At 31.3% G+C, this 18,613-nt stretch overlaps 1 protein-coding gene across 1 annotated transcript; it reads left to right on the forward strand.

Moving 5' to 3' along the window:
- The first annotated feature begins 3,018 nt into the window (after positions 1 to 3,018).
- LOC110654832 (glycine cleavage system H protein 2, mitochondrial) lies at positions 3,019 to 6,930 on the forward strand. The gene is made up of 3 exons (XM_021810957.2): positions 3,019 to 3,217; positions 4,265 to 4,524; positions 6,661 to 6,930. Exons 1-3 carry the CDS (start codon positions 3,139 to 3,141, stop codon positions 6,787 to 6,789), a joined length of 468 nt encoding a protein of 155 aa, XP_021666649.2. The 5' UTR covers positions 3,019 to 3,138; the 3' UTR covers positions 6,790 to 6,930.
- Positions 6,931 to 18,613: the final 11,683 nt, after the last annotated feature.

The following is an 18,613-nucleotide window of genomic DNA, read 5'->3' on the forward strand; positions in this document are numbered from 1 at the left end:
CGTATGGGCTGTAGCAAACCTGATGGAACTTGATGTTCTGCCTTGACTTGCTGACATGTCAAGCATTTAGTCACATAGTCAGCTATGTCCTTCTTCATGCCAGGCCACCAATAATGAAGCTTCAAATCATGATAGATTTTTGTACTTCTTGGGTGCATAGCATAAACATTGGTGTATGCCTCTTTTAGAATACTGGCTTTCAATTCCCCATCATCCGGTACACACACTCTTCCTTTATAACATAGACACCCATCTACTTTCACCTCATAATCAGTTTCCTTCCCTTCTGAGATTTTGCTCATAGTAGCCCTTAAATTATCATCTACCTTCTACCCATCTAAAATCTGCTATAGCAGGTTTTGCCTCACTTGCAACTTAGCCAAAATAGCTACATCTCGAGCCAAGGATAAACAGACATTCAATGATCTCAAAGTTGTGATGGATTTTCTGCTCAAAGCATCAGCAACTACATTTTCCTTCCCAGGATGGTAGTCAATCACAGAATCATAGTCCTTTAAGAACTCAATCTATCGCCTCTAAGGTTGAGCTCCTTCTGGGTTGGCAAATATTTTAGACTTTTGTGGTCTGTGTAAATGTAGCACTTTTCACCATATAAGTAGTGCCTCCATATCTTCAGTGTGAAGATAATTGCTGTAAGTTCTAGATCATGGGTAGGGTAGTTCTGTTCATGTGGCCTTAGCTGCCTGGAAGCATAGGTGACCACCTTCCCCTCTTGCATCAATACACACACTAACCCATTATGTGAGGTATCACTGTAAACCACAAAGTCCTTTCCTAACATGGCTGTGTTAACACTGGTGCCTTTGTCAATATAGCCTTCAACTTCTCAAAACTGGTCTGACACTTGTCATTCCAGTCAAATATGATATTCTTGTGTAACAACTTGGTCATTGGAGCAGCTATTAAAGAGAAATCTTTCACAAATCTTCTGTAATACCCAGCTAGCCTCAAGAAACTTCTGACCTTAGTAGTATTTCTAGGAGGCTTCCATTTCATCACTGCTTCTATTTTCTTGGGATCCACTCTAATCTTATTAGCTGACACTATGTGTCCAAGGAATGCAATCTCATTCAACCAAAAGTCACACTTGGACAACTTAGCATACAGCTTCTTTTCTCTCAGGGTTTGTAGAACAATCCTCAAATGCTCATCATGTTCTTCCCTAGTCTTGGAATACACCAAAATATCATCAATAAAGACCTCTACAAACTGATCTAGGTATGGATGGAAGATACAGTTTATAAGGTCCATGAATGCTTCTAGTGCATTTGTTAGGCTAAAGGGCATCACCTTCTTTTCTTCTTTTAATTACACATTTTTATTTAAATTTTTACCAAAATTTCTTCATATTGTATTTCCATAAATTTCACTTAATTTAATTGACATTTTGGTCAAAAGTCAACTCTGGGTGTTAAATGACCAAAATGCCCCTTATCGAGTTATAGTCAATCCTTTTTTGTTAATACCGGTATTTTCCAAACCTAATAGTTTCTTAATTTTTATTCTGCTTATTTCCAATTATTTTTTTATCTTATTATTTTATTTATTTATTTATTTTTAATCCTCAAACTGACTTTGAATAGTACTATTCACTGACTAAAAATGGTACTATTCAGAGCTCAGAAAATTCGGGGTGTTATAATTTTTGTTCTTTTAAAAGGAATACAATAATACTAAAATTTTAAGTATATGAATCGAGAACTAAATCAAATTAGAACTAGAACTGAAAGTAGAACCAAAACTAAAATTGAACTGGAACTGAAAGCATTAGAACTGAACTGGAATCGAAACCAAAATTTAGTTCCTCTTTAAGTTCCAAAAAATGAAAGAATTGAAATTCAGTTTTGGTTCTAGTTCTTACAAAGAACCGAACCGGAACCAGAACCATATAACCCTATAACCACTCATCCACTATTTCCTCAATCTTTGTAACCACTACACCACTATCTGCCCATTATTTGATATCCATTATCTCCGACAGATATTTTGGAGATACATATATCTATAACTGCCCATTAATTAAATTATCACCTATTTGCATAGCTAATTATTTAATTGTTCTAACTTTAAATAATTAATACCCATTGATTGTTGTTATTTTGCCAGCTATGGGTCAAGCTATATTAAATAATCAATTTAATTTAATATCTTAGACCCATTAATAAAGTGGAGTCTAAAAATATTAAAAATATATTAAATAGGTTTTAAAATTATTTGTATTAAACAATACAATAATATAAAATTTCAAGATATAAATATAATGAAAATAAAAATTTTATAATAATACATTAAACTATAAAATACATTTAAAAATAATCATATTTTTAATTTTATAAATAATTTTCTTTCACATTAGTCTAGTTATACAAATCCATTATGTAAATTAAAATTATTTTAAACTATGAAAAAAAATAAAATATGAAAAAATCAAACTCATTTTTTGAAAATTGGTGAAATAGCAGTGTTTAAATAAATTTAATTAAATGAATTAACTTGTATTTATTATTAGTTTATTTTAATTTTCAAATATGTTCATTCATTTATATTTTTAAAATTTATTATGATATTATTTTTTATTATATTACATTTAAATTTTTAATTAAGTTAATAATTTATGTTAGTGATATAATATATATTTTTTTATAAAAATACGATCAAGTAAAAAATACATTAATTTTTAAATTAATAAATATCTTTTATTTATATAATTTATTAAAATAATATTAAAATTAATATTTTAATTTAAATAATTAATTTTGATTTTTATAATATTATTATTATACTATTTATTATATATAAAAATTTAAATTATAAATAGTTAGATTAAAAGAATACACTAGATGGCCAAATGGCAGTACTCAGTCACACTCCCCACTCACCCAACTTTTGCCTGATGAGTTTGTTGACGCGTCGACCCACTATCATACCCATTTTTATTTTTATTTTATTTTTGCCTTTGGATTGTTGGGTACCTAAAGCCTATGTTTTTTTATTTTTATTTTTATTTTTATTTAATTAAATATTCCAGGACACTTACCGACCCTCCCATTCAGAGTGAGCAGCGGCGCCATGTTTTGAAAGGGAATCTCCAGAAGGTTTGTTGGTCTCGTTCTCTCTATGGCTACACGGTTGTTGTGGGCTTCGAAGGCTGCTTCTTACCTAAGGATCTCAGTTTTCCACAGAGGGCTTTCTTCTGGTAAATGATACTACAGTTTTTCTTCACGGGTTCTTCACTTTTTTTTTTTCTTTTTTTTTTGCCTTGTGTCTTTATATATTGATCATGTCATGATATGCATATGTGATCCATGAGTTCTTCATGTAGATTTAGATCTTATGCGTGACCTCTCATTCGCTTTTTTTAAAAATATTTGCGTTTTGCATTTGGGTTTTGTTTGGTTTTAGTATTGGTTTGAGTATATCATTCAAGATTTTATTATTTATTTTTTATGTGATTTCTACTGACTTTACTTTTACTGATGCTGTTTTACTTGGATTAATCACTGTTGCAAAACACCGACTGATCTAGTATTTCTTTTGATTCATTTTTTGGGTTTCTTTGTTAAATTTATTTTAAAAATGGCAAATTTTAAGTTTCTTAGGTGTTTTAAGTTGTGGAATGGCTTATTTGCTGTTCTTGCTCTTTTGTTGTTTTTCAATCATTTTGAGTAAAGATTTGATCTTGAGTAAAGTTTTACTAAGTACATAAGAAATGCTAACTGCATATATATATATATATATATATATATATATATATATATATATATCGTGTATTTTTATGGATCAGTGTGCGACATCTGTCCTTTCATTGATCGAAAGAACATGGCAAAAGAAGTTCCTTGTGTAATAGAGCCTTAGATTATGTCTAAAATCTAAAGACTTAGCAGGAAAATGACATTTTTTTACTGGAATGTTTGCAATTATGATCCCACTAAAGTAAGCGTTTGAATGGAATGTTTGCAATCAGTTCTTCACTTTTGAGTTTGTGTACTTTGTGACTACCCTTGAAATTCAAGGATGAATCATTTTTGCCGGAAATCTATACCTTTTCCATTGAAGTAAACAAAAGTTCTGGCTATACTCAATTAAATTGATCTCACATTCAGCTTCCATTTTCATTTGTTTGTATAGAGGTTTTGTTACATTTTATTATTTTCAATTTTGTAGGGATTATCAGCTTCATTGTTTGATATCTTACAAGTTGACTTTTGTTGATTTTGCTTATACTTTTTGAATCCATTTACAGTCGTAAAGGATCTTAAGTATGCTGACACTCATGAGTGGGTGAAAGTTGAAGGTAATTCTGCTACTGTTGGTATAACTAATCATGCTCAAGACCACTTAGGTGATGTTGTGTATGTTGAATTACCGGAAGTGGGTGCTGCTGTAAAACAGGGCGATAGTTTTGGCGCAGTTGAAAGTGTTAAGGCTACTAGCGATATCAATTCTCCTGTTTCAGGGAAAGTTGTTGAAGTCAATGAAGAGTTGAACAACTCCCCTGCCTTGGTTAGTCCTCTTATATGGTCCTATATATTATTTTTTCCATATTAATTTATATATGAAATCATTTTTAGGTCGCATTTTACCATTATTTGAGTGAATTTTTTAATGGTTTGCTGTGTGTACTAGTGTTATTTTTGTGCAGATGAGCCACCATGGCACCAACCCCTCTTGGGTTTCTCCTCTCTTGACTTATTTGATAACTGAAACAGAAGTTTAATTTTACTGGTCATCTGAGGCTACATTAATGCATCAACAATAGAAAATGAAATAGTTTCAGATAAACCTCATTCTCATTTGGTATTAGCTGATGTTCATTAAGGATATGTTCATGTTATGTCATCTGTGTTACAAAAAGAAAAGGCCTTGTGTTTTTCTTTACCTCAGTTCAAACAGTTTGGATCCAAGCCTAGTCTAAAGAGAGTGTTTTCAGTTATATTTTGGATTATTTTCAATGCATTATAATTCTCAAAGGAAGTATAAAAGAGAGGAATGCAAGATCTTCATGTTGGTAATTCCTAGCCTAAATCATGATATCTCAAATGGAAGTCTAGATTGCGGAGGTGTAAATTAATTTTTTTAGTAACTTTAATAAACATCCTAAATAAAACTCTCCCTCTCTCTCTCTCTCTTTCTCTCTCACAAGCGCACACACACACACACACACACACACACACACACACACACACACACAAAGATCTTGTATCTCTGATTAGTATTCCTAAATATAGAAGGATCAGAGCTTCTTAGTATTCCTAAATATGACTGGAATTAGGCGCTGAATGGACATCATCATAATAACAAATGGGGCTCAATTGACAATAAGTCTATACAACAGTAAGTCTATCATGGGGTAGCATTTGGCTTCTTGTTATGATAAACCCAATGGCCTTACTCTTTTTAATAAATTTTGTTATCATAAAATGACCTGAACGCTTGATGCATTTTCATGTTTGATGGCCTATAACTCAAAATTTATCATTAAATTGAACATCAGTATACAGTTTTAATCTTTTGTTTGCCTGTGATCAATTCTATTAGCTCTTTTTTCCTCCCACACAGAGGTGGGAATGTAAACATGACCTATGAGCAAGATTCATTGGTTGTATAATTGGCATTTTGTATTATAATAACCATGTTTTGATCAAAATTGTATCAACCCATTTCATTTTTAGTAAACAAGTTCAATTAAGGATAGCCTGCAATGAACACAATCAACTTATTATGTCAATATCTTTAACTTTGTTTAACATGTTTGGCCATATATTGAGAAGTATAAGGTTTCAAGTTAGTGGAAGTGTGGAACTAATATTAAGTTAAGAGTTGTGGATAAGCATAGTATAGGGGTTTCAAGTTTAGTAGAACTAAAACAGAGAATATGCATTTAGACTTTAGTAATGAAGGGGGGCTGACTGAGGTGATGTTAGCTTTTGTGGCACAAAAGTCGCACAAGAAGGATCTGTTATACAAAGAGATGGTGAAGTGAGGAGCATATATGCCATAGGATTAAAGCAGATGAATAAAGTGGCGCAATGCAACAGGAGTATTATGCAATTGCAAAATACCAGCTATGTTGAGGGAGAAGTTGTACATATAGCATTTGTGTTATTGTATTTTTCTGTATTATTTTATTTTATTTCACTTCTTATGTATGAATAGATAAATTATTTGAATCAACTTCCTGTTGAATAATTTTTCCAGCTAGTGTAGACATGACCTGTTTGATAACTGGAATAGTGGATACTAACTTGTTAGTTGTTAAAGAAATTTTTTATACATTCTTTCCTCTGAACAATTACGAAACAATCCAATTCCTCCAACTTTAGGGTGTAATTGTTCTGCTATAGGTACAAGTTTTACTTGCAGAAAAATATACGCTAGAACAGCAAAGGGGGAAAAAAAAAAGGTTCTGCTGAAAAATTTAATCAGAATAAGCATTTGAGTTATTATGTTTAAAGTATTTAATTATTGAGTAATTTTTTTGTTCTTAGTCCAAGTTTCTGATTATATGAAAAATCATAGCTTTTCCAATTCCTTGCTTCATGGTGATGCTTGACTTCACTGCATTAACACATCCCCTGTAGAGTTATGATCTTTATGCCTGCTGATGTAGTCATGTTTGTTTCATTTGTCAATTGACAGGTAAACTTAAGCCCATATGAGAAGGGATGGATTATAAAGGTCGATATTAGTGATGTTGGTGAGCTCAAGAACTTGAAGGACTCAGATGAGTACACGAAGTTGTGTGAAGAAGAAGATGCAACACATTGAGTGGACCTTGTCATAGTCGAAATTGTGGGTTGCTTCCTCTGTTTGCTCAACTTAATAATGCACTTTTGTCCTGATTCAGTTGTGGTTTTCTCATGTCTCTTTGTTACTAATAATAAAATTGGTAACTAGTGTTAATGTCTATTCCCGTGTTTTAATTTTTTTAAAGCGATTTCATTGTATCAATATGCTTGAAAATTGCCCCCTTTTTTTTATAATTTAATGTAATGAAATTTTTTCCTATGTATTTGTGGTAAGTGGGTTTAAATTAAAATTAAAAAAAAAAAATCAAATAAGTCCTACTTTTAGTGTTGGGTAGATAAGTATAATATTAAGTTTTTGACTAAGTAGGAAATAATTTATATATGAAAAATATTTTCAATAAAAATTATTTTATAAGAAAATGTTTTTAATTATTCAAATATGTGTTTATGTTATCTGTGTTTTTATATTTTAATAAGATTGTTAAATAGTAGAAAATGATTTTTTTAAATATTTTTTAGTAATTAATTTTTTAAGAGGATATTTTATTTAATTTATAAGTAATTAGTATTTATAAATATTTAAAATTTTAAATAATTATGTTTAATTAAAATATTTATAAATAATTAATACTCAGTTGATATATTTGATAAAAAGATAATTTATAAGTATATTTATAATTATAAATGATTAAAAAATTATTAAATTATTTTCTTAAATAATAAATTATATTAATTTAATATTTAAAAATATAATTATATTCCAATATAATTTTATTTTAAATTAAATAAATAAATATTATATTAAAATTAAAGTAAATAAATCATTTAAATTATTGTAGGAAAATATTTTTTTTTACATGAATATAGTAAAATTATAAAATCAAATGAGTGACATAATAAAATATTTGATCAAATTAAATTATAAATACCTAATTTATAAGCAATAAAAAAGAAAGATCCTCTCTCAAATTTTTTTTTTTTTATAAGCTATACTTATGAGTTCTAAAAATATCTTAAATAAATAGGTCAATTTAAAATTATAGCTTATAAGCTGATTTAATCGGCTCATAAGTTAAAATAAACATCTTTTAAATAAAATGTAAAATTTTTTTTCAGAAAATTTCGCAAAATAAATAGAGTCTAAGTCTTTGTATTTTTTAATTAAAGCCAAATAAGTCACTATTATAAAATATTATTTTTTAATAATAAAATATTATTTTCCTTAATTTTAAATATTAAATTTATTTATTATTTTTAATTAAAATTAAAAAAATGAAATTGAAGATGTGAACAAAATTTATTTAATATTTTATTATAGAAAAATAAGAAAAATAAAATTTTAATTTTTTTTCAAAAAAAAGTTTACTCGCTCTTAATTAGAAAGTTTTATCTTTATATTTAACATTCGATTAAAATTACAGAAATTTATTTTATTTTTTAAAAAAATTAAAATAAAAAAAAACAATTTAATATGAGTAACTTAAATCTCATATTTTGACCATAAATTAGGAGGTTTTCTTAGTCTGGCCCAAATAATAATTTTGGATCTCTTTTATTGATAATAACTAGCTGTTAATTATTAGTCCCAATTACAATTTTTTTGAAAGAATTTCAATTGTAATTAACGTTTTATTAATTCAATATTTTTATATTGTCTTGTTTAGGATTACCTTTATATTGAATGTCCATGTTTCTCACGAAATAAATTATTTATAAGAAAAAAATTAAATTGAATTTTATATTTATATTTCTTAAAATATATTTTTTTCAGTTAAAAAATTAAAATTTTTTTTATTTCAAATATAAAAATTAAAAAAAAAATCAGTTATATTAAATTCTAGTTTTCCAATTGGAGGTAAAAAAAAGGCTTGAATTTTATTCACTGTCAATGGGCTAGAGGATCCATTTTTTCTGCTATTGTTGACATCCTAGGATTACAAAACCAGATAAGATAGCTAGGTCATTTATTTTTCTTTCTTCTTTTGCTTGCTCGTTTTGCTGTGTCTTATTAATTTGCATATTTACATATTGTTGCTGTGGGAAAAATTTGCCTATTCATCATGTATTTATAATGTGATTCCCCTGTAAAGTACATGAGACTTATATAACTATATTTTAAATTCATAATAAATTAAATTTAAATTTTTCCTTGTGGTTACTATATTTAGCTTGATATGAATTTTCAGGATGTTTAAATGAATAGATAAACTACAATTTAAATTTACAACTTAGTATTTATAGTTTTAAAACCAAATAATTTAGTTATTGACATTTTAATAAATTTATAATTTAGTCCTGGAAGAAAATACCATCAAAGGTGCAAAAATAATAATTTTAAAATTTCAATATCTAAGTATTTTATGCATCTCATACAAGTTGATTTTCTGTTTCAAAATCACATGGAGAACTTCCCAGGAGGTCACCCATCCTAGGATTTCCCTTAAGCGAGCACGTTTAACCCTAGAGTTCTTCCAACTCTCCAGGTCATTCCATCAAAAGGCGTCTCTAGTGATTAGTTCCTCCATTTTATATATCATTACTTTTTGAACCCAAGACCATCTCCGTGCTTTGTCAATGTGGGATTTGCCTAAGGGACCTTTCTTCCCCCCTTTCGGGACTCAGCGTCCTCGCTGAGGTTTGCCCCACCATTGCCCAAGAGGACACGCGAGCGGCTCTGATACCAATTGTAACGATCGACCGCTTTGGCCATAAGCCTCACAGTTTTGTCCCATAGGTGGAATGGAGAACTTCCCAGGAGGTCACCCATCCTAGGATTTCTCTCAAGCGAGCACGCTTAACCCTAGAGTTCTTCCAACTCTCCAAGCCATTCCACTAAAAGGCGTCTCTAGTGATTAGTTCCTCCATTTTATTTATCATTACTTTTTGAACCCAAGATCATCTCCATGCTTTGTCGATGTGGGATTTGCCTAAGGGACATTTCATACATCATTTATATCATTTTTCATGAATTTCACCTTCATTCAACTTAGTTTCCACATATGAAAAAGAAAAGAAGTAAAAGTGAGGCACTAACCTTGACTTAGGCACTTTCCAAGGCTTCAAAACTTCACTTTCTTCCTTTCTTTTTACTGTCCAAAGCTTGCTCTAGGTGTGAGGATGAGTTTTTGTGAAGGGAGACTAGGGTTTTGAGGTGGTTTAGAGGGTGAACCAAAGCTTGAAGTGTGCTCCAACACCGAAAGTAGCACGCCTTGCTCGGCTACACTGTAGTCGGGTGAGGGGTGTTACACTTATTTGCCATTAAAAAATTATAACTATGTTTAATATTAAGGGCTTAGGGATTTTACTCGAATAGGTGCAGAATCAATTCCAACACCAAATTCGAAAAGTGAAGACCTCCAGATGTCAGTCCTCTAGTCCATCTACACGAATAACTTGATCAAAGCTTTAACCTTGAACCAAAATCCCTTATTTGCTCTCCCTTTGTTTAGCTAACAATTGCACAAGTGGAAGAAATTGGTTTGTATGGTTTTAACCCTTTTAGAAGAGTAGAGAAACAATTTCTCTAACTATAATTCAACAGTAATAACTTTTAATTTCTCTTGAATTAAATACAAGAAAAAAAAGAAGGAAAAAGTACTTAGCTTGAGACAAAATGGAGGAAGAAGAAGATAAAGTCTCCAAAGTTGCTTTGAAACTAAAGACTTAGCCATTTTATAGTTTAGGGATTCTCTTATCCCTAAAGCATAAAGAAATCTCTAATATTTAGAGATTTCTATAATGCCCCAAATTTACAGACCGTATTTAGTATATTTTGATAAGAAATTCAAGTATTAAATATGGTATGTAAATTAGATTAAATGAGGGGTTAAAGTAAAAGTTTGCAAAAGGCACCTATGGACTTTGTTACAAAATTAATACAGTTTTGAGGGAAAAATTACAATTTACTAACTTAGCACATAATTGAGCTTAATTAGAATCATTAAGTATGATTTATTAAGTTAATTAATAACTAATTAAACAAGTCAAAGGGGGGACCAATGGCAAAGAGACATATGTGAGAAGGGATAAATATCAAGCTCACATTGGGATAAATATCAAGCTCAAATAAAAACAAAATTTCCTTCCTCTTCCTTATAATATTCAGCCGGCCATATATCTCTCATCCTTCTCCATTTTTCTTTCACCCAAACTCAAATACAAACCCTAATTCATAGATCTAAGATGATGTTTTATTTTGAAATTAAAGGATTTGATGATCAAAGCATGAAATCAAAGTGAAAGAGAAGGAAGAAATCAAGAAATTGTGAGCTGATTGGTGAGGCAGAATTTTTGGTGTGGTTGACCAAGATCAAGCACTGATTTGGCTTAGGATTTTTTTATGAAAAGTGCTTTCAATTGGAAGTAAATTGCTGGAACTAAGTTGAGGTGAGTGCTTGTCTAAGCTTGTTATAGAAATTATTGCTTTATACACCCTTGAATGGTGATTGCTAGGATAGTATATCCAGTAAGCAGTCTGTACTAATTTGGCTATAAGTTGAGTTGTAGTGCTCCAATTAAGATATCATTTATACCAAAACTTTCTTAAGACATAGATCTACAATTTCAGTGTTTTGATCAGCACCTAATTTATCACACCTTACCCCTCTATAAGGTATAATATGATCCCGTAGAATACTTAATGAACTACCGAACTTCACCTGCCGATAACTCATTAAGTACACTACAAGGGATTTTAAAACTATTTTCTTATATTTTGGAAGTGGTGAGCATTTTGGTAGGAATTAAAAAAAAAAAATTGAAGTTTCAACACTAGTAAAAATTTTTATCCATTTTTATTTTTCCACAATTTAGTAAAAATTTCGGCAGAGTGTCGTCTGTATTTTGAGAAAACAGTTTCTTCAAAAATCTGTAAAAAGCACTTTCAATATTTGTTTTCATAACTTCCAACCACCAAAATAACTTAGTTCATCATAATGCAATTCAAGTCCACAATTCAATCAAAATTTGTCATTTCAAAATATCTCATCAATTCATTTACATTGCATTTAATATTTAATTTACAAATATATATCTTAATTTACATAAAGAAAATCTAAAATACTATATTACAATTTACTGTATAACTGCTCAACTTTACATTAATACATATGACATTACAATATTTACATTAAAATAACTATAAGGGTATAAATAAATACCCATACTAAAAAGGTCAATGTAGTCCTCTATCTCAATAGCAGCTCATTCTACTGCTTTCTCCTTGCCCTTATCTGTGACAGCAAAATAAGCTATCGCTGAGTATAAAAATACTCAGTGGTGCACAATAAAAATTCGAAATACAGTACATAAAACATTCATTGATAAATCACAATTTAAATATTTCACAAATTATCAAAACTCATTATAGCACAATTTTGGTCAAATAATTTAATAAACACAGTGTTGCCAATTCACACACAACTTAAGCCATTACACAAAATTTTCGATCAATGTCACGTTGTACACCACGACAAAGCAATCTACAACCCCACTGATCGAAATCAACAAGGAGGTGGCCAGCTAGCTAATGAGTACTCATCCGATCTACAGCCTTAACTGGTAAGCCAGAGAGGGAGGAAAATAAATGATCTCAACCCCATAGATGGAGGAGGAATAATGTGATACTGTCATGCTAAGTGTGAACACAAATCAATTCAAAATAATGTACTCAAATAATTTAGGAAAGATCCCAAACAATTTCAACAAAAATCATTTTTTTGTAGTCACAAAGTGGCAATACAATTTATAAATAATACAATGTTTCCATAAAGCATAACAAGTCAAATTTTCACTTAGAAACTAATTACATAATTTATTGTGCACAAACCTGACGTGAGTCGCCTCTAAGCCTTAACTCAATCCCTTAGATTTTTCGGGTCTTTTTCAGCTGAAACACACAATTGACAGTGTTTCAGTATCTAATCTCACAATAAATCCAATAATTAAACTCATATATGCTCAACTCTAGCTCCAATATGCTTAAACTTACGTTCTTGGAAATTTTTATGTTGGGGTTACTATTCATGGTACTATTCAAGTCAATTTGTTGACTTTCTAATGCTTAATAGGTATGGGAATTTCAATTTCACCCACATACCACATTTTGGTTACCTAACTTGTTGGTTTTGGTTATTTTCCTCAATCTTAAGTCTCTTAGGTGAAATTCTAAAATTTCAGATTTGGTGCCTTGTTTTGTACTATTCCATTGGTCATGTTGCTGTGGTAATTTGGATAAGTTCTCTTCATAAAAGTTGTTCCTTATTGTCTTAACTTTATTTCCCTTTTTGAATCACTCCATTGGAGTTTTGTAGCCTAAGTTATAGCAATTTGAACATGGTTGGCCGGATTTGATTTTACCCAGAATTATTGGCATTCACTGGATAATGATAGTTTTTGTGGGTTGACTGCAGGTAGCTTTTCAAATAGGTTATGGTCAAGATTTGAGTTTGTTTTCTTCATGAAATTTGTAGGGCTATGTCTCATCTTTCTACCGATAAAATTTCAGGTCATTTGGACCTTCCTAGACCAAGTTATGGTCATTTACGTAACTACTGTTCATTTAGTCATTTTTGTACAGGTCAGTTTGCTAATTTCGGATTTGGCCTAATTGTTCACTAAGTTATGGTCACTTTCTGAGCATGATTCCTGAATGAAAAATGTGCCATTTTGTGTCTAGTTTCATTCTCAATTGGCCTCACACCAATTGGTCAGTAAATTTTTAGTTTTGGTCCCTGAAATGGACCTAGGTCAAGCTGACTGCAAATTGACCTTCACCAATCCGAATTGAAACTTGGTTTCAAATTTTCATACATACCCCAAATGGTCACAATTGACCATTTCTCAACTCAAATGAGGTTATTTGCATTAAATGATCATTTTTTATAATTTTTTTTTACCCAAACCCTAAGTGCCATAAACCCTAATTTCCAATTTATCAAAATTCATCAAATCAAAGTGTGCCAATCACATCTACATGCTCAATTAGGCTTGCATACACATTTACTTGAACTAAAACATATCAACACTTCACAACCCCATGGCTGGCCAAAATTTACACCTTTGTTCTCATACATAATTTTCTCAATTTTTCATATTATTCCATCCATTTCTACTTTAATTCAAACATTTCTAATTAAAAAAAAAAGGTTGGATCAACTTACCTTAATTGAAGTTTTTTTCAAAAGCTCCAATTCTTCTAATTTCTTCTTTCTTTTTGTTCTCAATAAGCTTGCCAAGATCCAACAATAAGATTTATACAAGAAATTTGTGGGATTTATGGGGTTAATTAAAGCTTTGAAAGCTTGAATTTTCAAGACTATGGAGGAATTAAGGAGAGAAGAGAGAGAGAGTGTGGACAGGAAAGTGGGAAATGGAAGATGACCAATTTTTCCTTTTCTTTTTGTGTATTTATCTCTTAATTTGACTTAGTCAAATTAAGTAATTAAATTAAAATTAAATATGAAGTCATGCATGATGTCATCTTGATGAGGTCATTAATTTCTTTTCTTTTCTTTTCTTTTTCTCTTGTTTTTTCCATACTTCTTTAATTTAATTCTATATTTCAAAATTTTTATTTCTCAAATTTTATTGGACAGTTAGGTTAGGAGTTAGCTAATTAAAAGAAATAAAATAGGTATAAAAGAAGACAAAACCCTCCCTTCCTCTCCCATTCATGCCGCCCCACCTCCCCTCTCCCTCTTTCATTATTTCTTTCTTCTTCTTTCTTCCTCCTCCATAGACACCCATCCTCCAAGCTCAATCCCTTACTTATCTTTCATGAGTTTTCCATCTAACTTATAGTAAACATCAAAGAGATCTTTGATTGAGAGATTAAAAGCAAAGGGAAACAAGAGATTAGAAGAAAATTGAAAATTTGGAGAGTTGGAAGGAAGTCATCAAAAGGTAAGTTCTTTAATGCTTATTTAGTTATACAAACCTTAAATTAAGTTAGATTATGATGAAATTTCATAAGAAAATGAAAGAAAACATGTGGAATCTAAACTTGGGTTTTGGCCAAATTGAAGAAAAGTTAGGGTTTGATGTCTTTGAATGAAATTGATGAGGAGATTAAGCTTAGTTGAAGTAGTATATATGATTAAGGCAAAGAAATTGCCTGAAATGTGTATAAATTTAATTATGGGGGATTAAGGTTCATGGGAAAATTGGAGCTTGGGTGCTAGAGAGTGAAATTGGTGTGTGTAGTGTTAAATTATGATCATTTGAGGTTTATTTAGTTTGAATTGACATTAAGTTGATGAATGGAAGTAATGAAATGGTAGGATTAGGAAAAATTACAAACTTTGGTATTTGAAAATTGTGGGGTTTGTGCTAGGAAGTGCCATTGATGTGTCAATGCTAAATTATAGTCATTTTGGGTGAATTAAATGTGAATTGAGGTTGGTTAGTGGGAATAATTGAAGAAATGAAAATTTGAACCTAGGACAGAATTTGCACACTGAGTTCAGTGTGTTTAACAACCCATAAATTGAGCTCCACAACTCTAATTGGTGTGAAACCAATTGGAAATGAAACTTAAGACATAGGGCTAGAATTTTCATGAAGAGATCCAATCCAGAAACTGCCCAGAAATTGCCTAAAACTTAGCTTGAACTTGGAGACAAAATTCTAGAACCTGCAGAATTAGGCACGTGAACAGTAAACTTTGCATGGCCATAACTCTCTCTAGAAAACTCCGATTTAGGTGATTCTTGAACCGATAGAAACTTAAAACATATTAGAACATTTCATATGGGGAACTTAAGGCCAAATTATGGACCTAACCTAATCAAATTGCTAAGCAAAGTTGAATGACCAAATCTGTAGAAAATCTAGAAATCTGCAGATTGACCATATGAATAGTAAACTTTGCATGGCCATAACTCTCTCTAAAAAACTTCGATTTAGGTGATTCTTAAGCCGATAGAAACTTAAAACATAGTAGAACATTTCATATGAAGAACTTGAGGCTAAATTATGGACTTAACCCAATTAAATTGCTAAGCAAATTTGAATCACTGAATCTACAGAAATTTGAAAATCTGCAGATTTACCATATGAACAATAAATTTTGCATGGTCATAACTCTCTCGAGAAAACTTTGATTTAGGCAATTCTTAAACCAATGGAAACATAATACATAGTAGAACATTTCGTATGGAGAACATTAGACCAAATTATGGACTTAACTTAATCAAATGGCTGAACGAAGTTGGATCAATAAATCTGCCAGAACTGAAACTGCAGGGTGAATAGTGACATAAATAGTAATTATGTTTTGGTCATAACTTGAGCTACACAGCTCCGAATTAGGCGATTTAAAAAGGAAAATAAAGTTAAGACCCAGATGAACAATTTTCATGAAGAACACCTCATCAAATTGTGATCCAAACTAGGTAAAAATTGGGTTCAAAGATTGGGGCACCAAGCTTTCCAAAAACAAAACTTTCTAAAATTTACAAAGCTAACTTGGGATACATTAAACATTCATGTAATGAGTTCTTGGCAGCAATTGAGATTAGTATTAAGGTATTTTATTTGTGTATTTTCAGTAGAAAAAGAAGTTAGAACGGATAAGGAAAAGTAGGTAACAAGGAAGGAGAATTATTGAAGGTTGTGCACAACTAATCTTTTCTTCGTTTTTAAACTTGTAAATTGTTTGGAATGTGTTTATTTGAATGACTTTGCTTTGAACAAGTTTACTTTGACTGAAATATAGTTTTTCTCTTGCATTTGAGAAATTTGGGTATTGCCACCTTTATTTGGATGTTATGATGAATTTAAATGTGTTTATTGATTTATAAATGTAATTGTTGAGTGGAAAAGTTTTAGAAACTGTTTTGAAATCACAATTAGCATAACAGTCCCTTTCAGAACTCCCCAGTAGTAATGGCTACTTGGGGTTGATAATTGATATTGATTATGTCTCCCATTAATAACGGTTAGTGGGGTAAGACTACATGAGTACTCATTAGCTAGCTAGCCCTTCCCTCATTAATAACGATTAGTGAGGTTGAGATTGCTTTATTGTGGTGTACAACACGGCACTGGTCGTGAAATTTTATGTCATGGCCTAAACTGTGTGTTGATGTTGGCAACACTAATGCTTTGTGAATTGTGATTTATGAAGTGTGATTTCTCTTTTGAAATGTTATTTCAATAAATGGCTCTTATGGACTTAGAACTATTATGAAGTTTTCATGCTTAAGAAAAATGTGATTTATTATACTTTGACAAATTGTATTTTACCTTAAGTTTTAAAGTTATTAGTTGTGTACCACTGAGTGATATACTCAGTGATAGTTTCTTTAAGCTGTCACAGGTAAGGGAAAGGAGAAAACTGCCGAGTGAGAGACTTAGAAGCACCATTTTGGTATTGATTAGGGGTATTTACGTTAGGTATATCTTTGTGATTTCTTTGGATGTATTTTGTACCTATATGTATGGATGTACGGACATTGAGTAGTTTGTATTAAAAAGTACTGTATTACTAAAGTATTTTGAGTTTGTAATTATTTGTATTTTATTTTGAGACTTATGGAAATATAACCTTTGCAATATTTAGTCTATCATTATTTCTAATGAGTGTTTATATAGAATTTTAACTATTCCCATGCAGTTTTTTGCAAAAGAATTGATAAGATAAAAAGTTATGATTTGTTTAAAATCCCTTGTAGCATAACTAATGGGTTATCGGTAGGTGTAGTTTGGTAATTCATTAGGTATGCTATGGGAACATGTCGTGCCTTACAAGGGATAAGGTATGACACTCCTCATGTCCTCCTCTCATTCCTAAGTAGCCTTCTAGCCCGAATGATGGTTCCACAACACTTTCACTAATGGTATCTACTTGTTCCGTAGCTGCTTCACCTCATAAGCCAGAATCTCTATGGGTTTTTCTTCATATGTCAGGTCTGGATTCACTTCAATTTCTTCTATTGGTAGTACATGAGATGGGTCTGATCGATACCTCATCAACATAGATACATGGAAGACATTATGTATCTTCTCCAACTCTGGAGGTAATGCCAAAAGATATGCCAAAAGACCCACTCTCTCCAGAACCTCATATGGCCTGATGAAATGAGGACTCAGTTTCCCCTTTCTGTCAAATCTCATAATCTTCTTTCAAGGGGAAACCTTGAGGAATACTTTGTCATCCACTGCATACTCAATATCCCTTCTCTTCAGATCAATATAGGACTTCTAACGGTCTGATGCAGTCTTAAGTTGATCTCTGATCAATATGATTTTCTCTTCAGTTTGCTGAACAATTTCTGGCCCAATCATCTTTCTTTCGCCTACCTCATCCCAACACAACGGGGTTTTATATTTTCTGCCATACAAAGCTTCATATGGAGGCATCCCAATGCTTGATTTGTAGCTGTTGTTATAAGCAAACTCAATCAAAGGCAAGTGTGTGTCCCAATTGCCTTCAAACTCAATCACACAAGCCGCTAGCATGTCCTCCAAAATCTGAATTACCCTTTCAGACTGGCATGCTGAAGTTCAATCAATGGCCTGTCTGTGGGTGGAATGCCATGCTGAAGTTCAATCTAGTTCCTAGGGCTCTCTGAAGACTACCCCAGAATCTAGAAGTGAACTTAGGATCTTTGTTTGATACAATGGATACTGGCACTCCATGCAGTCTTACTATCTCATCAATGTACAACTTGGCCAATCTTTCTAAACTTTGGTCCATCCAGACAGGTAGAAAATGAGCAGACTTGGTTAGTCTGTCAATAATGACCCATGCTGCATCATGGCTCTTATGTGTCCTCGGAAGTCCCATCACAAAATCCATCGTTATTCTCTCCCATTTCCATTCTGGTACTGATAGTGGATGT

The sequence above is a fragment of the Hevea brasiliensis genome, chromosome 8, assembly GCF_030052815.1.
Source record: "Hevea brasiliensis isolate MT/VB/25A 57/8 chromosome 8, ASM3005281v1, whole genome shotgun sequence".
NCBI classification, from domain to species: domain Eukaryota; kingdom Viridiplantae; phylum Streptophyta; class Magnoliopsida; order Malpighiales; family Euphorbiaceae; genus Hevea; species Hevea brasiliensis.

Coding starts and splice junctions, on each gene's coding strand:
- LOC110654832 (XM_021810957.2), top strand. CDS start 3,139: ATGGCTACACGGTTGTTGTGGGCTTCGAAGGCTGCTTCTTACCTAAGG. Junction 3,218..4,264: donor CCACAGAGGGCTTTCTTCTG/GTAAATGATACT, acceptor ATCCATTTACAG/TCGTAAAGGATCTTAAGTAT. Junction 4,525..6,660: donor TGAACAACTCCCCTGCCTTG/GTTAGTCCTCTT, acceptor GTCAATTGACAG/GTAAACTTAAGCCCATATGA.